A 15,598-nucleotide genomic window follows, 5' to 3' on the forward strand; every position below is an offset into this window, starting at 1 on the left:
CTCAATTTAAAAGATTCTTATAATAACATAATAAAGAAAAACAGGAACTAAATAAATATATTTAGCTTACAGTTCTGGATTTTTTGAAAATATAATTTCATAAAAATTCCTGTCAAACTACTGTCACAGAATAAACTTATAATACTCAACTTAAAAATTCAAGTTTTTAAGGATTATAAAACTTAACATTAGGAGAGAAAAACTCCTTTTGACTTCTGTCTTAACTGGTTGACAAGTGAGGAGACAGATTATGATCGTGGATGGTACAAATGAGCAAAAGTAACCTAAAACAGCAAAAATAAATAATAGAGTGGACATTTTAAATTTTAAAACATTCTTACCAAAATCAGCTATTTTTGCATTCATGTGTGCATCAAGCAAAACATTTTCAGGTTTCAAGTCTCTATGGACAACCATGTGCCTGTGACAATAATCCACACCAGAAAGGATTTGTTGAAATAAACGCCGACTCTCTTTCTCATCCAGCTAAAGAAAAAGAGAAAAGCATTTTAAGGGATCACTTCCAAAAGAAAATTACCAAGTAATATGGCTCTTTCCATATTTACTTCCTATTAGCAGGCACATAAATAATTTCAATTAAATCAACATTTATTACTAAACACCTCTAATATAGGCATTGCACCATGCCAATGTTAGGGATAAAAAGATTAAAAATGACATTGTCTTTGTCCTCTATGAATTTACAATGTAAAAAGAAAGACCAAATAACAGCTTTCATTCATAATTTATAAATTTATTTCCTCACAACAACCCTGTGAGATCAGCACTCTAAGAATCTGACAAACATTCATTTTAGCAGCCATAGATTCTAAATTTCTGGTGAATAAAATTATATATCCACGTAGACTCAACTATGTCACACTCTCTATAGCAACTCTTCTAAATCTTCTATCAACTTGTTCCCAGTTGAACCCTCACATTCTTCTCTCCGGCAGCTAACTCTGTCTCCTACTTTATTGAAAACTGATTTTTGGGACGGCTAGGTGGTGCAATGGATGGAGCACAAGCCTTGAAGTCAGGAGGACCTGAGTTCAAATATTATATCACTTAACACTTCCCAGCTGTGTGACCCTGGGCAAGTCACTTAACTCCAATTGCCTCAGAAAAAAAAACAAACTGCTTTTTATATTGATAAAACCCAATTTCTCTCCTCCCCCAATGCCAACACATTCCTTTCTTCATCTCTTAACTTTGAGACTCTTTCATTCACTTCAAGATTCACATGTTCAATTTAACATGTATTGGTCAACCTGCCATTTGGGGGAAAGGGTAGAGGGAAAGAGGGGAAAAGTTGGAACAAAAGGTTTTGCAACTGTCAGGGCTGAAAAATCACCCATGCATATATCTTGCAAATAAAAAGCTATAATTAAAAAAAAGAAAAAAAAATTCACATGTTCAGTAATCCATAAATCTCTCCAAAATTTCCTGAAACTTTCTAACGAGATTTCCTTTGAATCACTATTCTCTATTTGAGCTATCTATGTATTTATCACATTTTCCTATGAGAATGGAATACAATAAGGGTAAGGAGCTGTTATTTTATCTTTGTATTTCTAGCACTTCAAACATTGCCCTTTTCGTGGCAGAAACCTATTAAAGGTCTAATTCTTTTTAAAAAAAAAATTGTTTTTATAAGACTTATTTCCAAATATCTCTCCTCCCCTCCATGAACCCTGTCTAACAATTTCTTTAGAGAGCCAAAAAATACAATTTAGCTAAACCAACTGTTTATTTCATTCAACTGAACAGTTACAATTATTAAATGTCTCCAACTCCTCCCCCCCAAAAGAAAAGAATGTACAATGACAATATATTTGTGTTATGAAAAATGTAATTAGGCTGTTTTTGTTTCAAGATATAAAAAATATAAAAACAGTACTATGGAATCACTATTTGGATTATCAAGAAATCTAAATTTTTCCTGACTTTGCTATTCATATACTTTTAGAATATTACTTAATGTTGCTATCTTCAAAGACACGAGCTAATAAAACTGCCTTGAATTTGGCAAGGTAAAAGTATTATTAGCCAAAAATAAAAATATAAGTTTACTAGTTATGAGCAATTCTCTATGATCCTATTTGGTGGTGGTACTATTTCTTAAATATCACTATCTTATACAAAATATTATGACTAAACAAAGTTTATATTGGCAAGTAACCTATTTATTTTGCCCACATCTGTGATCAGCATTAATTTGTGATAAGCAATAAAAAAGGATGATTGTACTTATTTTACTAGTAAAAAATAAATATAAATAGGAAATAAAACATTACTCATTAATTCTTCAAGGAAACAACAAACTGATAGAATTTTGTGAATCTGGAAAAATATCTGTTAACAGTCACATAAACACTAGATCCTTCTGGATCTCAATGAACTCAATAATTTGATTAAGATGTTTGACCTCAAAATTATGAGACAGAGACAAAAATCATAAGATGTAAATTATCTACAAAAGTAAAAAAATATATACTTTTCAGCAAAAAAAAAAAAAAGCCCCAAACACTACAAAATCAGAGATAGCAAAATAACTTTGTAGATGCGATCCTTTTAAAGTAACCTTGAGGAAGGACTAATTTTTATAGAAGTGCTGGGAAAATTAATAATAAATACTACACAACATACCTGAAAAAGTTCCAAAAGAATATGAGATCCACATATAAAAGTTCCTTTTTTTTAAGCTCAAGAAAATTGAAAGAGCTATTTTTCAAAACTATAGTTAGTAGAATTCCTAATCAGAGACAGATTCTTAATCAGAAAAAATAAAACCTAAATGTCAATTTCCTGAAATTAAAAAAAATTGCATAAATAAAACCAATGAAACTAGGATAAAAAGGAAAACTCAACTAGGAAAAAAAATTGCACGTAAACAACAACTCTCAAAAGGAAAACTGAATAGTACTAGCAATCACAAAATTTTTTTTTCAAATCACTAATAATAGAAATAAAAATTAAAATTCTGGGCTTTCATTTCACATCAAACAAATTGGCAAAAATGACAAAAGATTAAAATAGTCAATCTTGGAAGAACAGCAAGAAGACAAGTACAGTGACATACCCCTGGAACTATAAATTGTTCTTTCCATTTTGGCAAACAATCTGGAATTATATGGGGGGCAAACAAAATACCCTTTGATTCAAAGATCCAACTGCTAGGTATATATTCTCCATCAAAGTAAAGATAGAAAGTTCCCATTTACACAAAAATATCCACCAAAGCATCTTTGTGATAACAAAGAACTGGAAACAAAGTTAGGGAAATGCCTAAACAAATTGTAGGATATAAATGTAATAGAATATTGCTATGTCAAAAGAAGACACAAATATGAGAAATTCCGAGAAACGTCAGGAAACTGACAGGGAGCAAAATAAACAGAAGGAAAACAATATACACAATGACAACAACATATATGGGGAAAAAATGAAACTGAACATTAATTAGAATGATTAGATCTGGCATCAAAAGAGATAAGAAAACGTACCTCTCTTTCTGATGAAAAAATTGGGGAATGTCAATGTGGAATATTTCATATATTGTAATCTTATGTAGGCTGATCTTACCAAAGTAGTGTGTGATTGGTTTTTAATCTTTGTTACAGAGGGAGGTGATGAAGAAGTATATTCATAAATGAATGCAATGTTTAAAAAAAAAAAAAAAGGCAACAACAACACTATCAACATTTAAATGGTCCAGTTACATTGAATAACTAAGAATCTAGAATTGATAAATTCATTATACCATTGAAGGCAAAAAAAAAAAAAATGGATACAAAGTTAAAAGACAATTAAAACAGCATTTTCTTTACACTGTGAAAACATTTCTAGTTGCTAATTGTTCCCATTATGCTTTTTAATGAAAAAGCAGTCCTAAGCCAACTTATTAAAGAATGCTTTACTTATAGCACATTACAGGGGTGCTGATGGGAAATATGGACTAAAAACTGCAATGGGGGAAGAATGCAGAGTGAATAAATGTTTTTAAAGGCTCAAATTTTTTATATCTCCGGACTTCATTTTATTAGCAGGACTTTACTATTTTGTGCTATACTTTCCACTGACTATGGAATAAGAAATGCTATCAAGTCAATATGTCAGTGTGTCAATTTCTTTTAATTCTATTTCTTAATTACAAGAGAAAGTTCAACCAGTAGAAAATATGGGAAATCACAGCATCATTGGTTTGTTTTTTAAAGCATCAACACCTCCCCCCCCCCTTTTTAAGATGCTCTATAGAAACATTTAAATAGAAAGATTTCTTAGAAAATGACATTACTAATTCAGAAATTAAGTAATTATTTTAGGAAACCTAGAAAGAATTATAATGGTATTTTTTATTAGTATCTATTTCTTTATAGTTATTATTATTATTATATACATAAATAATATAAAATCTGTGTATATTCTTTCTAATCTAAGTACAGAAAATGTTAAATATATATTATAAAACAGTTACCATACATTCTATGCTTATTAAAAACAACTTTACCCAAGCCATCAAAATCTAATTGGAAATTTCTTCTTATCCATTCACATTTCCTCATTTACAAAAATTTCCCCACAAATTTATCTGTGATATTGCCTGCTGCTATGATGTCCCATTTAATAAATAATCTATTAAACTTCCTCTTCCAAGGGAAATATATTTTTTTCCCATTTTTTTTTTATTAAAGCTTTTATTTTCAAAACATATACATGGGATTTCTCTGACAAAGAGACTTAACTGAGTTTCATTGGAGAAATGATGGACAGAAACAGCTACACCCAAAGAAGGAATACTGGGAAATGAATGTGAACTATTTGCATTTTTGATTTTCTTCCCGAGTTATTTTTACCTTCTGAATCCAATTCTCCCTGTGCAGCGGGAGAACTGTTCGGTTCTGCAAATATGTATTGTATCTAGGATATACTGCAACATATTTAACATAGATAGGACTGCTTGCCATCTTGGGCGGGGGGGGGAGGAGGGAGGGAGGGGAAAAAACGAAACATAAGTGATAGCAAGGGATAATGTCGTGTAAAAATTATCCTGGCATGGATTCTGTCAATACAAAGTTATTACTAAATAAAATAAAATTAAAAAAAAAAAAAAAAAACATATACATGGATAATTTTTCAACAGTGACCTTTGCAAAACCTTGTGTTACAAATTTTCCCCCCTTCCTCTGACCCCTATTCCCTTCCTGAGACAGCAACAGCAAGTAATCCAATATATATTAAACATGTACAATTCTTCTATACACATCACAAGATCATTGGAATCAACCTCAATTATCTCACTGTTGAAAAGAGTCACGACCATCAGAACTGATCTTTGGATAATCTTGCTGCCATGTACAATGATCTCCATGGGAAGCATATTCTTAAATAAGTCAACATGTTAAATTGTCGAAATACAGACTTTCCCATTTTAAACTGTTTGAAATTTGAAAACAAGAACTGTTGTTTGTTTGCTTGTTTTTCTTTTTTTAATCTGGTTTTTCTTGTGCAGCACAATGAAAATATGTTTAGAAGAATTGCACATATTTAACTTAACATTGGACTACTTGCTATATAGGAGCGGAGGGGGAGAAAAATATGGAACACAAGATTTTGCAAGTATCTAAAAATATTTTGCAAGTATTTTGAAAAATAAAAAGTTATTATTAAAAAAAACAACAATAAAACTAGTTCATTAATTTTAAAGAAAAACAAAGAATGAATTATCTCTTTTTCCTAAAAAAACTATCTTTAAGTAACATTACATTCTAAGAAATGAAAAATTGACCATTTTAAAACACACAGGAAAAAGCTCTCCTCATATATAGGTGGAAAGATTAAAGAATTCCCCAAAAGAGAGCTAACTGAGGAAAAAGATCTATTAAAAAATAGGTATTATGTCACAAAAGGAAAAGTATGATACAATGGGAAAAGAAAAATCATAAAGAAAAAAAAAAGCAAAAGAAACATTCAATCCAATAAACATTTAATAAAAATCTAATACATACTATATAGTAAGGCAGTAGGGAAAGCAAAAGATAAAACAAGACACATTATCTGATAATTACTGAATTCTGGTCTTGTTATCTAAACTCTTTTGTGTCTCAGTTTCCTTAACTGAAATATATAATTTCACAGTTACCGTAAAAATCAAATGACAAAAGAAATTCATTTTAAAATCACAACAACAGGTTTTTAAAAATATCTTTATTTAAAAAAAAAAATCTTTCATCCACAGCCACCTAAAGAGCTATCCCTTAAAATAATTGTTTTTAAAGATATACAGGATAAAAACAGGGGGAAAAAAAGAAAAGAAAATGCTAATTTTCAATAAGATTGATTTATGATAAAAAGCCAAAGGTTCTTCAACAATTTTTAAGCTCAATCTTTATTTAAAGAAAAATAATGAAAATGTGTATTTGAACTAGAAACAATAAACAAATGGAAGAAAAAAGCAAGATATTATGCATGAAATCTAAATGTATATGTGTGTATGTGTATATAAATACAAAAACACACACAAATGTATGCACTTAACTGATTCTAAGGATACTTAAGACACTAGTCAAAGTTACTTAAGTTATATTTCTGAAAATTAGCACAGAATTGAGAAGGTGCCTAAAAAATGAAGTGAGGCACTATGTTTTCTTCATTTCAAAAATTTTTTTTTATCAATGAAATTACAAATTTGAAAGTTAAGATAAAATATAACTAACTGATGCTGAGAAATGCACCATTTGGATGCTGATACATACTAGGCATAATAATTTCTAAAGACATCAGACCTAGTAAGTAAAAAGGAAATTGATAAAACAGAATAATATAATTGGTTAAATATGCTAGTATGTCAAACTTGGAATAAGTATAGTAACTTAAATCAAATGCCGTTTTCGCACTTTGCCAAAACAGTGAAAAGAACACTGGGTGGAGAGTTTAGAATTCTGAATTCATCATCTAAATACTACCTTGCTGATGTTGTTCAAATCTCTGTTAAGTTTCCTCTTATGACAAATGCAGAAAATACCTACCTCCATCCACTATTAAAATGATACTAGAAAGGACACAATTTGACTTAATTCATTAAACATTCATACTTTGAGCCAAACCCTGAGGACTTAAAAACAAAAAACAAAACAGTCCTCGCCTACAAGGAACTCACCAGGATTGATGAGATGTAAAGTAAAAAGCACTATGTATGTATGTATCTATTTACAATATACACAAATCAGATATTATATTAAATTGCTGATTAATTTTCATCAGATTGGAAAGGAACTTCAATATAGTAAAAATTATACTAGATTTGCAGTTAAATATTCTGAATTTTAGTCCTAACGCTTCCATTTCCTAATTGTATGATTATGAAGTAACTGAGTTAAGATGTAGTTTTAAATAACTCAATTTCACCATGTGGAAAATGAAGATAATGTTTATACTACTTAGCTTATGAAGTTGTTGTAAAGGTCAAAAGAGAATAAGTACTTTATAACCAAGAACACTGAATACTTGCTTTCATTATAAAAATAGAAAGAGGAGAAGTAGTAGGATTCCAATTTTACAGGTGAAATAGAGCAGTAGGATGGGAAGTTCTAAAGAATGAAATTTTGAAGAAATAATCCTGATGAGGAAAAAAGAGAAAACTGCCTAAAGAGATCAATGTAAGTACACAGAGAATTCAAGGACCAGAAATTCTTAGTTTGGGTTTTTTTTTTTTTTTAATGGCATCTATTCCTTATAATGTTTCAATATCTAAAAAAAAAAAAAAGTAAATTTCAGTTAGAGGTTAATGAAAATAAAGATGTAATTTTCACCTATCCAAGTTAGTACTATAAATTAATCCAGACTTCGAGGAGATGAAGATTTAAAAAAACCAAAACCTATATCCTGATGTAGGCCAATTTAAGTTGTTTTTTTGTTTTGTTTTGTTTTGTTTTGTTTTTTTTTGGGGGGGGGGGGGGAGGAAAAAGCCAACCCAAGGCAAAAGTTTCCAATTCCCAAGAAAAAAGGAGGTAGAGACAAGTAAAATCAGAAAAGAAGGGAGGGAAGAAGAAAGAGAGAAGAAAGAAGGCAGGGAAAGGGAGGGAAGGTTAGGGATGGAATGGGATGGGATAGGTTGGAAATGCTAATAAACTATATAGCAGTGAGCTTAACTTTGATTCCTAGTAAAATTCTAGAATGTATCATTGATGAGATAGTGTGCAGAAGGTCACAGACAGTGGGAGAACTCTGAATGAGGTACAAGACCCTTCAGCCCAGAGGGAACGTACTAACAATGTCTGGTTCAGCTCTCTATCTCCCCCAAGGGCTCTCTGCCTTCCTGAGAAGTCGGGGAGGGGGAGGGGGTGCGGGTGGGGGGGGTGGGTGACAACTTGTGTTGTGATTCAAGCAGAGTGATACCAGGTGGTAAACGACATACAATATCAAGTTGTTTATGTGATCCCACCTGCACAATATATATACTGGGCACATGCCCAGTATTTTTGTTACATAAGAGTATGAGGGTATAAAAAAGGGAAAGTCCTTATAATAAAAGGACTTCAGTTTTCCACCATTCTCATTCACGCCTCATCACTTCTCTACTAGAAAGCAGGATATTTTAATCACCTCCGTGTGGGGGCTCTAGAAACAACAGTATATTTTGTCACTCCAACTTGGGGGCTCTAGAAAGCAGAACACAACAATAGCAATCATCCAAGAAAAAAGTTATCATAAAGGACTTCTTCAAGTACAGATCATCTCAACTTGTCTTCATTTTTTTTCCCCTGATAGTTACTAGACTGATAACCAAAGGAATGTTAAAGATATATTTTACCTGAATTTTAGCAAAGCTCTTGACAAAGCTCACTCATTCTACTCTTTTAAGCAAATTGGAGGTGAGATGCAGGCTAGTCAATAATACATTTAGGTGGTTTGATCCAAAGAGTTACCATAATTGGCTGAATATCAATTGGAAGCAAGTATTCAGGGCAGTGTCCCAAGGATATACATTCTAGACTATTTAATTTTTTAATCAAAGCTTAAATAACTGTCAATAATGCAAAGTTAAGATAGTGAGCCAAAGTAATATATAAGAATCAGGGTTCAATTCAAGATCTCAATAGATCAGAATATAGGGCTGAAACTATTAAGTAAGGATAAACACCAAAACTTACTTGGGTTCAAAAAAGTCTTGCTTCAAAAATATAAGATATAGAAGGTATGGTTAGACAACAGTCTGTCTTAAACCTGGGAAGTTTACAACATCTCACACCCTATACCAAGATAAAGTCAAAATGGCTACAAGATTTAGACAAATTAGGTGATACTATAAGCAGATTAGAAGAATAAGGGATAGTTTACCTGTCAAATCTTTGGAGAACGAAGGAATTTATAACCAAACAAGAAATAGAGAACATAATGAAATACAAAATGGATAATTGATTACATTAAATTAAAAGGTTTTTGCATAAACCAAACTAATGCAGCCAAGATTAGAAGGGAAACAATTTTCAGAGCCAGTGTTTCTGATAAAGGCTTCATTTCTAAAATTTATGGAGAACTAAGTCAAATTTATAAGAATACAAATCATTCTCCAACTGATAAATGACAAAAGGATAAGAACAACTTTCAGTTGAAGAAATTAAAGCCATCTATAATCATGTGAAGAATGCTCTAAATCAGTACTGATTAGAGAAATGCAAATTAAAACCATTCTGAAATACTATCTCACACCTATCAGATTGGCTAAGACAACAGGCAAAGATAATGATAAATGTTGGAGAGAATATGGGAAATTGTTAGTGGAGTTATGCATTGATCCAGGTCATTCTGAAGAGCAATTTGGAATTATGCCCGAAGAGTGATAAAAAGGCATACCCTTTGATCCAGCAGTGCTACTACTGGGTTTGTATCCCAAAGAGATATTTCACAGGACTCATATGTGCAAAAATAATTGTAGTAACTCTTTTTGTGGTTGCAAAAATTAGAAAATGAGTGCATGCCCAACAACTAGAGAATGATGGAATAAGTTATAGTATATTAATATAATGGAATACTATTGCTCTATAAGAAATGATGAACAGGCTGATTTCAGAGAATCCTGGAAAGACTTACATGAATTGATGCTGAATGAAATGAGCAAACCAGGAAAACTTTGTATCTAGCAACAGCAAGATTGTGTGATGATCAAATGTGATACACTTAGCTCTTCTTAGCAATTCAGTGATTGAAAGCAATTCCAATAAACTTTGGATGTAAAAAGAAACAACTATGGAGACTGAATGCGGATCAAAACATACCATTTTCACCTTGTTTTCTTTGCTTTTTTCTTTCTCAAGGTTTTCCCCTTTTGTTGATTTCTCTTTCCCAATATGACTCATTGGAAATGTCACACACACACACACACACACACACCCCGGAAGGTTTAGTGGAAGTAAAAGTTCAATGAATCAACAGTGTACTACAGCAATCAAAAAGGATATGTTATCTGAGACTGCAACTAACAGAGAGACTATCCAGGACTAAACAATGATCCTGTTATACTCTGTCACAATCAGGCAAGATTTGGATTATGTTCAGTTCTAGGTGCTACATTTTAGGAAGCACAATAAACTGGAAAGTAACTAAACAAAGACAACCAGAAGTTAACAAGCCTCAAAATTATTCCATATAGGGACCAGTTGAAGGAATTCTAAATGTTTAGCATAAAGAAAAGATTTAGAAAAGAAAGGATAGCTGTTTTCAAATACATTAAGTACATTCAAGTACATTAATCCTGTTTGGTCCAAATGGAAAACAAGACAAAAGTTACAGAAAACAAAGATTTATAGTAGTAATCCGAGCTCAATTTACAGATGAGGAAACTCACAAGACAAAGAAGGTTAAGTGGCTTGCCCAGGATGAAAGCTAGTAAGTTTCTGAAGCTAGATTTGAATTCATGTCTTCCTTATTTCAGGTCCAGGGTCCTATTGATACTGAGTCACTGGACTGACTCAAATGGAAGGGAATTTTCCTAAAGCTTAAAATACAAAATAGGAAATATTTCCAAGTTCTTCTTGGAGAGGAATGATTAGAAACACCAAAGCAAGAAAGAATCCATGAAAAAGTCAACAACTTTTTGCTTACTTTAATCCAGAGTCAAAGGAAGTTGTTAGTAGCACAGAAAAATATGCATAATAGTAATTTTACTTCTAGAATTTGGTGACATTTTTAATGTCTTAAATATCTTAAATTTTGATAGGAATTATTTATTTCAAATTCTTTCAAAAGTATAACATTGACTTGAAAATAAAAATTTAAATTCAGTTTTAAAATCTATTTTAATTGCTTTTCTATGAAAGACGATTTCTTCAATATTTACCTCATATTATGTATATATATATATACATACACACACACACATACATACATACACTCACATATGTATGTATGCAAAATTGCATATGATTTCACTTTTGATATGCTTTCCTATAAGTAATTTAATTCTTAGAGCCCATTTTACTTTGTAACACTGTAGTAACCATTATTGTAGTACCACACCCAAACAACTGCAGACTTACTCCACTCCCCCAAATCTATTGATAAAGACAAGACCTGAAAACAAATCTGAAATGAAACATGTAAAAATATATATTAACAAAATGAATCAACGTGGTTTAGCTGAAAACAAAACAGGCAGTGATGTTGGAAGCAGTAGAAAGAACACTGGAATAGGAATCAAGGATCTACATTATATTTTTAGTTGTTGCTAAATGTATGATTTTAGGCAAATCATTTAATATCTTTCTTCATCTATAAATTGTGGTTAGAAAGGATGATTTCTAGGGTCCCTCAATTAAAAATTCTATGATTCTAAATCTCACCTCTATTATAAAGCCCGTTCTAATTATTGTAGGCTATCTCATTTCTATTTTCTCAAATCTATCTGTAATAAACTGGACAAAAAGCATTGCACTGGGAGTAGGGCCCTCACACAAGGGTAGAAAGGAGATGATGATGAGAAGAAAAAGGAAATAATGATAAAGGAAGAAAGAAGGGAGGAAAACAATCCAATTCTGCTACTAATGAATGATATGTACACATTTATAGATAAAAATCTACAGATATATATAAATATATAAAAGACCCTGGGCAAGTCAGCATTGCTAAGAACTAAATTCCAAGATCCTTAGAGTTCTAAAAACTGCATGACACCTTGACACCAACAAAGAGTGTGGCTAAGAAAATCGAACTGGACTATTTGGATTAAATGATACAGTACTCAAGTTAAATCAACCTATCATGAAAAAAGGGAACAAACAAAAAAGCCAACCCTCTCTAATAGACTTTTACACTTCTAAAGCATAATTACAAAACGTGCCATTCAAGAAAATGAGTTGATACCCATGAACTGGAGAATGGCTGAATAAATTGTGGTATACGGATGTCATAGAATATTATTGTTCTGTAAGAAACAACCAGCAGGAAGATTTCAGAGATTCCTGGAGAGACTTACATGAACTGATGCTAAGTGAAATGAGCAGAACCAGGAGATCATTATACATGGCAACAACAAGACCAAAAGAGGATCAATTCTGATGGACGTGGCTCTCCTCAACAATGAGATGATTCAAACCAATTCCAATCATTTAGTGATGAAGAGAGCCATCTACACCCAGAGAGAGGACAGTGGGAACTGAATGTGATTCACAACATAGCATTCTCACTCTTTTTGTTGCTGTTTGCTTGCATTTTATTTTGCTTCACTTTTTCCTTTTTTACCGATTTGATTTTTTTGTGCATGATAACTGTATAAATATGCATGCATATATTGGATTTAACATATATTTCTACCATATTTAACATACACTGGACTACTTGTTATCTAGGGGAAGACGTAGGGGAAGAGAGGGAAATTGGAACACAAGATTTTGCAAGGGCTAATGGGGCTAATGTTAAAGAATTGTCCATGCATATGTTCTGAAAAATAAAAAGCTTTAATTAAAAAAAAAAAAAAAGCAAGTACAGTATTTACAGTATAGAAAGTCCCTTCCCTGACATAGAATAGCAACTGCTCTGTAATGGATAATCTTAAAGAATTATATGGGACCTTGAAAGGTTCAGTGATTTGCCCAGTTTCACACTAACTAAAACTGAGGTCTTCTGTTCACTATATACGAGTTACACACTATATCTTGGTCACAGTTCCCCAAATTGGTGCATTGCTGTAGTTAATCTTGTACTCAAGGCACAGGAAGTAGAGCTGTATATACTACTCTTCCCTGCCCTCCACTTTCCTTCCAACTTTTTCCCATGTAGAGCAGTGCCACATACAAGCTAAGTAATTAGAATTGGGACTCTAAATATAAATGGTTTAACAAAAAACAATATAATAAGCAAATAAAATGTTTTGTGGAGCTTTTAACAACAAATTTAAAAATTTACAAAAACAAACAAACAAACAAAAAACCCAACAACAAAAAAAAATGCCACTACAGTATGAAGTTAGAATCACTTACCCTGCCATTTTTACAGATATAATCAAATAGTTCTCCCCCAGAGACATATTCCATCACCATGAAAATGTCAGATGGTGTACTAATGACCTGGTACCTGGTGAGAAAAATATTATCTAGTTAAATTCAAAACAAATAGGAAATTAAAGTTTCACAAAATACATTTCAAAATGTTTTAACAATATAATATAATGGCATCTTTTAGTAATTAATGTTACCAGTTACTAAATGGCATCTTTTAGTAATTAATGTTACCAGTTACTAAACTACACTTTTAAAAATGTGTAAACACAACAATGTTTCATGATGAAAATAGTTCATCATTTCTTAAGCATCACTGTGTCAGTAGGTACTGGAGATACAAAGGAAAAAGTGAAACAGTTCCTATTCTCAAAGAGCTTACAATCTAGCTGGGGAAGCTGTTCCAATGAGGCTGATATATTAGGGATATTTTGAGCATAATGTGAATTTCCTCCAGCTGGCATTCTACATAATTTTTTCTGCAAGAAACAATAACAGTAATCAGAAAATCATACTACTTCATAATTACTCACAAGTTGCAACTCTTCCAATAGCCATTTTCACAACTAAACTTCAGATCTTTGTAAAGTGTCATTCTCTATTTTCTGATGCAGTAGAGCTGGTCTATCCTAATTTTATTTCTTTCCTCCAGGGTCTCTAGGCCTGAGGCCCATAGTCTAAGACCAGCCCAACTTGTTCAGGAACAATGGGAGCCTGAAGCCACAGAAAAGGCCACTGTTATAGCATTTGTGTATTTATCACCATTTATCATGTGTAAAACTGTGCTTTTTTCATAAGATTCTTATCTTTTTTTAAAATGTCAGCAACAAAGTTTTTCAGTGTTAGGCCCCAAACCCCATTTACCTCACAAACTGTAGCTGCTAATGTGTGATAACTCTACAGAGCAGGGCTTTGGGGAAATGCATATGTAACATTTTGGCAGAGCTATATATAAGTATATATAAATTTGATACAAGGTGATTTAAGAAAGAAAGGATAAGAAGCTGGGATGGGGTATTCAGGAAAAGTGAGGAATCTGGCAGTACAGCTGAGTCTAGAAGTTTCAAAGCCAAGGATTCTGAGATTCAGAGGTAAGGCATGTGAAACAATCAGTACAAAACCATATGACCAGAACATAATGAGGTCTCTGGTCTGGAGACCATTGCATGAGGCTTCAGCTCAGATATCCTTCATCTCAAGTTCTGGCTTCTTCAGGTCTTTATTATCTATATCCACCCAATTCTCTGAGCTGCAGTCTCTTCATTGGTAAAAGGAGCCTGATCTATGTTCTGCTTTCCTCACAAATCTATGTTAAAGTTCTTTGTGCCCAGAAAAGTCTTACAGAAATGTAAAATATTAATGAATGAAAAAACAAAAACAAAAAAGAAGGACTTTTAATCATTTTTCTTACTTTTTAAACAAAAAATTTTACAGAAAATGACAAATAAGAGTGGATCTAATTTAACGTAATCCTTACTTACAGCTTAATGATATGAGGATGTCTGAAAAGCTTAAGGTTTTGAATTTCTCTGCGAATTTTTCCTACCACATCAAGACTTCGAATTTTCTGTCGATTTAAAATCTTCACAGCAACTTTGTGCCCAGTCAACTCATGCTTGCCAACTGTAGAAAAAATAAAATTTGATAAAATCAAGACTTAGTCATTCTGTTAGTCACTTTCCACAAGGACCAAGGAGAGTCAGAAAGACTATTGAAGGACCTTCTTTTATTGACCTACTTCCTCAAATAATTTTGTATCAGTTTTAAAATGCCTCAAGGCTTTCATTTCTCAAGAAAAGAAAATCATTTTCTTTTCATTTCAGAGTATGATAGTGAAGAAAAGGTAGAAATTATACATTAGTATAACAATATTAGCTAATTATGAATTGAATTTAACAACTATAGTATATTAACGCTGTAAAATTCATGCATAGAACTGACTAGATAACCAAGACTCACAAACAAAGGAACCAGTAGCCTAGTATTTGAACTCAAGTCTTCCTGACTTCAGGCCAGCACTCTACTGAGCCATCTATTTGCCCCAGATTAAAATTAGCATGTGCTTATTAAAGAAAAACAAGCTATACATGATAGCTGCACAATTT

The 15,598-nt window shown here is 32.1% G+C and overlaps 1 protein-coding gene across 1 annotated transcript in view; it reads right to left on the minus strand.

Annotated features, from left to right (window-relative positions):
• PRKAA1 (protein kinase AMP-activated catalytic subunit alpha 1) overlaps positions 1 to 15,598 on the minus strand; it is a 68,355-nt gene that overhangs the window by 35,545 nt on the left and 17,212 nt on the right. Inside the window, exons 2-4 of the mRNA XM_051990275.1 lie at positions 14,975 to 15,116; positions 13,476 to 13,569; positions 342 to 486 (exon numbers count right to left, since the gene is read on the minus strand). Coding sequence (XP_051846235.1) covers positions 342 to 486; positions 13,476 to 13,569; positions 14,975 to 15,116 — 381 coding nt within the window. The remainder of the gene's footprint in view (positions 1 to 341; positions 487 to 13,475; positions 13,570 to 14,974; positions 15,117 to 15,598) is intronic.

The sequence above is a fragment of the Antechinus flavipes genome, chromosome 1, assembly GCF_016432865.1.
Source record: "Antechinus flavipes isolate AdamAnt ecotype Samford, QLD, Australia chromosome 1, AdamAnt_v2, whole genome shotgun sequence".
Classification (NCBI taxonomy): domain Eukaryota; kingdom Metazoa; phylum Chordata; class Mammalia; order Dasyuromorphia; family Dasyuridae; genus Antechinus; species Antechinus flavipes.